This window comes from Pipistrellus kuhlii, unplaced genomic scaffold, assembly GCF_014108245.1.
Source record: "Pipistrellus kuhlii isolate mPipKuh1 unplaced genomic scaffold, mPipKuh1.p scaffold_m20_p_38, whole genome shotgun sequence".
NCBI lineage: Eukaryota > Metazoa > Chordata > Mammalia > Chiroptera > Vespertilionidae > Pipistrellus > Pipistrellus kuhlii.
In genome coordinates this window covers 981582-988127 of record NW_023425538.1, presented here as the reverse complement: position 1 = coordinate 988127, position 6546 = coordinate 981582, and the positions used below count along the sequence as shown (strand labels likewise).

Genomic DNA, 6546 nt, shown 5'->3' with positions numbered 1-6546 from the left:
CTCTATTCTTGCAGAGTCCAGATTTGCAAGAATACCCTAAGTCAGTGGTCAGCAAACTGCGGCTTGCGAGCTACATGCGGCTCTTTGGCCCCTTGAGTTTTTAGCAAAGGCCAGTTTAGGAGTATCCAAATTAAGTTAATAACATTGTACCTACCTATATAGTTTAAGTTTAAAAAATTTGGCTCTCAAAAGAAATTTCAATTGTTGTACTGTTGATATTTGGCTCTGTTGACTAATGAGTTTGCCAACCACTGCCCTAAGTGAGTTTTGCCAGAATCACCTGCACTTGATATCTAATCAGCCTCCAAAACTGACCTCACCATTCCAGGTAATACCTGGTCATGCTGGCCTGCCTCTAGTAAGAATGCTGTTAGGTCCATTTAGCAAAAATTACTCCACCTTCCTGGTAATTTCCCTTCTGCTGATGGCCCACCCTGATCCTTGGCTGTAAATCCCCACTTTTCCTTGTTGATTTGGGATTGAGCCCAATCTCTGACCCCTGTTGCAATTCCCAGTGCAGTAGTCACTCTGGATAGGTGTGCCTTACCGTCTTTTCACAAGTGAGAGAATAATTTTTTAACTCATGTGAACAAATAATGATAAAATGATGAGTGCTATAGGAAAGTTTATAGAAGGGGCCCTGAGTTACACAGAAATTGATTGCATAGTAAGGTTTGTAGAGGTCTAAGTTTTGGAAAATATTGAGAAAGGTGGTAGTACCCAGACTTGGTGGGGAGTTGGGCGCAGGCAGTGCTAAGCATTGTTAAGGCCAAACTGATAGAGGGTGTTTAGGGCAGTTCAATAGCACTGTTACACATGTGCACATCCTAAGAGGGAACAAATACACTTTTGGACACTCCCTCACAGACATGCACACTGCGTCAAACATCTATGGAGTTGACTGCAGCCACATCTGAATGGTTATTGAATCAGTACCACTAGAGTCCCAGATACAGCAAACAGCAACTGAGCATTTGCTGCTGCGCAACAAGGCATCCCGTTCTCAGCCTGTGGTGGAGGTGTAGCTGCTAACCCCAAATTTTGCACATTTTAGAGTTCTGTCCTGACGATGAATTTCTGGGTCACTTAGCACCTACATTTGTTTACAAATAGCAAATCCAGCACAAGCTGAGTTAAGCAGCAAAAGAGCTTGTGTCAGCTCATGGAATTTGAAGTCTGGCTACAAATTGGGCTTGGGCATGTGGATGTGGTCCAAGCAAGTCTCCAACAATCTCACTGCCTCTCCTGACAGTAGGGGAGGTGATGGTTTAAAAAAAAAAAAAAAAAGAGTGATGAGAATGGGCAGTGTGGAGTGAAGGAGAATAAGAAGCTGTAAATTTTGCCCTTGGACTCTCCAAACTCTGTTTCCTATCCCTCCTCTAATCTCAGTGCTACGTGAACTTCATCCTGTGACATGGTGTTGATGATGGATGGGTGAGGCATGTGACTAAAATTTTAGGACCAGTGGTCTTCAAGGACATGACCCTAGACGTGGCTCCTGGACCCTCTCATAGAGGCCTATATAGAGACACAAGGCTGGAGAACTACAGGCACATGCTCTGAGAAGGTAAGGACAGATTCCATATCCTCACATAGCTCCTTGTGGTGGGGTCTCTATCTCCTCAGGTGTCAGGACTATGGGAGGCTTGAAGTGCCCATAAAGGTCACAAAATCCCAAACTCATAGCTTTGAGTCTAAAATTCAGGGACTAGGATGTCTAAATAGAAAAAGAGACCTTCTTTTTCACACCTAGACAAACATTTTTCTTTGTAAAGGGGCTGTTTCACTGGGTTGCTTCTGAAGCCTTATCTTACCTGTCTTTGAGAGATTTCAAAGATCATGTGTGGCCAGTACTACATTTGGGGTAAGTTGTCTCTTGCATATTTTCTCAGGCCCTTATGAGTTCTCTTATTTTCAGGGAATTTTAAAAAAGAAAACATCAAATTTAATATGAATTAAAAAATGTTTTTTTCAGGAAAAAAACATTGGAGCAAATCAACTCCTAAAAAAAAGAGGGATGTGTTTTGGTGATCACATTAATTGGAAGGGTTGGAGAAAAATAAAAATGTAATTTAGCTCAAGAATTTATGAGTTATGTGCAAATTTATTTCAGGAGCAGAAGAATCCTTGGTTATTTCTAAATATCAAAAATTACACAGATTTCTCTTTTGAATATATTCTACCTTTAACTATGCAATCATATAAAGTCTCCTAATTTCCACAAAGGATATATTATTTGTTTCAACTAACTCTCAGTGAAGGGGCAACTAGCACAACACCATCTTCCCAGACAAAAAGCATTGGAATATTCCATTTTGTTGACTTATATATCTCTTTATATATTTCTTCATCAATTTCTATAGTAGTCACAGTTTCTCCCACATCTCCCAATATCATATTTAAATGTTGATCTAAGCGTATAATCTACCTTAAAGCTCTCAATTTCTCATTTTCACAGACATTTGCTCATCCAGGCTGAGCCTGATAAGATTCAGGGGCTCTTCTACACTGTTGGGAGTTTGTTGCTGGCCCACGTCGTCCGCTATGTTTCAAACCCTGCTGGAATCTACTCCTTCCAGCAGACTTTACATCCCACTGGTCCCATAAGAACAGCTTTGCATGTTGGAGTGAGAATCCTTCCAAGAAGCATGACCTAGTGGGAACCTTAGCCTGAAAGTTCTGGCAGGTAATACTCAGGTCAGCCCTGTCCAGGGGAGGAGTCACTCCCTACATGTGGTTGCTAAGCCTACATTCTTATCTCCTGAGTGTCCAGGTACCTCTACACAGTTGGTTACATATTTGCTTGGATATTGTGGTTTTGTTTTATGGATTAGAATGAGGAGGACATACTTGCAAAACTCCTGTAATCCATAGCATGGCAACATCCGTCCTACTAGTGGGACATGTAAATTATACAATTTAGGGAAATGTTTCTCAAATTTGCTGTGTTCTTGAGAATTTCCTGAGATGCTTTTTGATATGGAGATGCCTGGGCCCCATGTTCTTATAGCTATGCCTGTGACAAACAGGGCTAGGGTGGGGATATGCTATCCTGTAGTGGGAAGAGCTGCAAGGGGCAGGCAAAAGGGTGAATCTATCATTCTACCAGAAAATAAGACAGTGTCTTATATTAATTTTTGTTCCCAAAGATGCACTAGGTCTTATTTTCAGGGATGTCTTATTTTTCCATGAAGAAGAATACAGTACACATTTATTGTTAAATGAAAATAAAGGAAATTTATGACCTGTATACGGTATGGTAGTACGGTAGTTGTCAACACAAACCAGGCAAACTGTGAATCCTACAGTATCAAGAATTTACTCATTTATTCAATGACAATTATGTCATCATCTTCTGGAACATCATCATAACAACCCAATTCCTGAATTTCCTGGTGAATTTTTTGTGACTCCATTTCTTTCAGAATCAGTGGACCAAATCTCTCATGTTTATCAATAGCATTCTGAGATAGAGCCAAGGGGGGGGGGCTTATTTTCAGGGAGATGCCTTATATTTCACTCAGAAGGAAACCTGTAAGTAGGTCTTATTTTCGGAGGGTGTCTTATTTTCGGGGAAACACGGTATCATGGGAAGGCAGGATGTTGAGAAGAGTAATTCATCTACAACATGAATCTTTGCTAATTAAATGTGGAAGAGCTAACCATGAATTCTTGCATTTAAAATAAATAGTTGTTAAATGGCTCTCAAATACCCTTACCTTGAAATTCACATGTGTGCAGAGGCCCATCACACACACACACACACACACACACACACACACCCCTCAGGGAACCTTCGTGGTCATGGACAGCACCAGGTAGCCAACAGGAGCAGAGCAAAGAGAGTAAATGATCCACACAATGTCCCTGGGGCAGTCAGCTCAGAATCTGCTCTGAGGGTTGAGATGGGGCTGGGCAAGGGGTAGGAAGGGGGGAGGGTATCAGGGGGCTGGGTACTGCTGTCCAGGAAGGAGCTCTATTCCCAGGAGAGACACACATCATTCTGTGGCTGTATGAATACAGAGGGGCCCTGGGACTGGCTATTCATGCCTCATCCCAAGACCAATCCTGAACCAGAGTGCTGAATTTGCAGTCAGTGTCCCAAGTGGGTAGGACTGACAATGACCATGACAACCAAGGGAAACCTGTAATTCCAAACTCAAAAGCCTGTCCTCCAAAATAAGAAAATGTCCACGCATTTTTTTTTATTAAGTTTCCAAAACATATACTCCTGACATCTAAATTAGCAGGAAGTTTCGTCATTTCCTGGGTTCCTGCCCCACAGGTCCACTTGCAGACATACAGGGTGATAACAATTGTCCCTGTATCTCTTCTTTGTTCAGCTGCTGCCACCTCCTGGCGAGTGATAGAAATCAAGACATGGAGCCAGAGAGCCTGGTCCCACAGCTGACCTGGAAGGCAGGACTGGGCCTCCAGACTGGTGGATTCCTTTTTATGTTGATGTTCTCACCAATTTCCTTGAGATTCTCACTAAGTTCCCTGAGCATCCTTATAACCATTCTTTTGAACTCAGTATTTATTAGGTCTAGTAATAATTAATGTCGTTTTCTAATATTTTTTTTTTTAATCGAATTTATTTAAACAATACAACAAAATTTAATCAACAATATAGTTGCCGTTGTTTTCTACTACTTGTGCCCAATGCTCAGGAAGCATTTTAATCCCTCTGTTGTAAAATTCTTGTGATTTTGATGCAAAAAATCCGGTCAATGCATTTTTGAGGCATTCTTCATTATTAAATTTTTTTCCAAGAAGAAAGTTTTGCAAAGAACGAAACAAATGGTAATCAGAAGGGGCAATATCAGGAAAATATGCAGGTTGAGGGAGAACTTCCTATTCCAACTGGCGCAGTTTTTCAGCAGTGATTCTTGCAGTATGCAGTCGTGCGTTATCGTGGTGAAGAATTACGCCCTTCCGATTAATCAGCGCGGGTTCTTTTTCTCTTAAAGCTTAGGCTAACCTTTCCAACTGGGCACTATACACTGCACTTGTAATGGTTTGGTTAGATGGTAAAAGTTCATAATGAAGAATTCCTTTAAAATTCCACCAAACACACAACATCACTTTTTTCACATGCAAGTCAGGTTTTGGCGTGGGCTGCGGAGCCTCATTTTTGTCCAACCATTGAGGCCGCCTTTTCAAATTAACATACAGCACCCATTCTTCATCTCCAGTAACAATTTGCTCTAAAACCGCAAACGGTTTTGACGAGAGAGGAGCGAACTGCAAATTGTGACTCTTTGATTACGGTTGTTGTCGGTCAACTCATGAGGAAGCCATTTTCCAAACTTTTGGACTTTGCCAAGTGCACGCAATTGATTGGAAATTGTTTTTTGTGAACAATTTAAAGTTGTCGCAAGCTCTTGTTGGGTAATTTGAGGATTTTGCACCAAAAGAGCTTGAAGAGCTTCTTGATCAAAAACATGGCCTCGACCACTCTTGTCATCTAACGAAAAATTTCCCTCGCGAAATTTCTCAAACCAACGCTGGCATTTTCTGGCGCTAACTGCATCTTGACCAAGAGCACTACAGATGTTTTTTGCAGCCTCACTTGCTTTTCTTCCTAATTGGAACTCGTAAAGCATGCAGTGCCGAATATGCTCTTCATCCGCCATCTTCTTAGCCCTAGTTTTGCAACAAAAACCAAACCAAACACAAACTTTTTCAAGCAAAACTTGTTAATTGCACTTCACACGTTCTGTAGATACCACGTGTTTGAAGGTTATGTCAATACAAGTCAACACCAAGCAAGATTTTAAACGAATGTTTAAAAACGACATTAATTATTACATTCAGTTTTCTCAAGATTTCTTCTGTTCTTTCATTTGTGACATATTTCTTTGCATTTTGGCTGTTTCTCTGTGTTTGTTTCTTTTAAAAAATATTTTTATTGATTTCAGAGAGGGAGAGAGAGAGAGAGAGAGAGAGAGAGAGAGAGAGAGAGAGAGAGAGAGAGAGAGAGAGAGAGAGAGAGAGAGAGAGATATGATGAGAGAGAATCATTGATTGGCTGACTCCTGCACGCATCCCACTGCATATCAAGCCTGCAACCCTGGATATGCCCTTGACTGGAATTAAACCTGGGACCCTTCAGTCCACAGGCCAACACTCTATCCACTCAGCCAAACCAGCCAGGGTTGTTTCTATGTATTAGGTAGAGCGGCTATGTCTCATGGACTTGGTAGAGTGGCCTTATGTAGTAGGTGTCTTTTAACTCAGCCTTCCCAGTCACCTGAGCTGGGCATTTTAGGTGAGCTCCTGTGTGGACTATATACAGTGTCCTGTTGTAGTAGAGTCTTGATTGCTGCTGATGTCACTGGGAAGAACTGACCCCCAGGCCAATTGGCTGTGGGGACCAGCTGTGACTACAGTGAAAGAGCTGCTGTGCAGGAGCCACCCCTATGGAGCAGGATTTGCTTCAGTGGGGCTTTGGTGCTTATTGAGTCCACTCCTTGAGTGTGTTATTCATGAATGTGGTAGAGTTGTAATTTGGCATGGTCTAAAACTGTGCACTGGGTTGCACTGG

General features: G+C 41.8%; 1 protein-coding gene across 1 annotated transcript; it reads right to left on the bottom strand.

Annotated features, from left to right (window-relative positions):
• Positions 1-2241: 2241 nt before the first annotated feature.
• On the bottom strand, positions 2242-4508 carry LOC118702242 (U6 snRNA-associated Sm-like protein LSm3). Its single transcript, XM_036407996.1, is given in 3 exon segments — positions 2242-2414; positions 2417-2542; positions 4472-4508. Coding segments are annotated over 3 exon segments (336 nt in total).
• Between the last annotated feature and the right edge of the window lie 2038 nt (positions 4509-6546).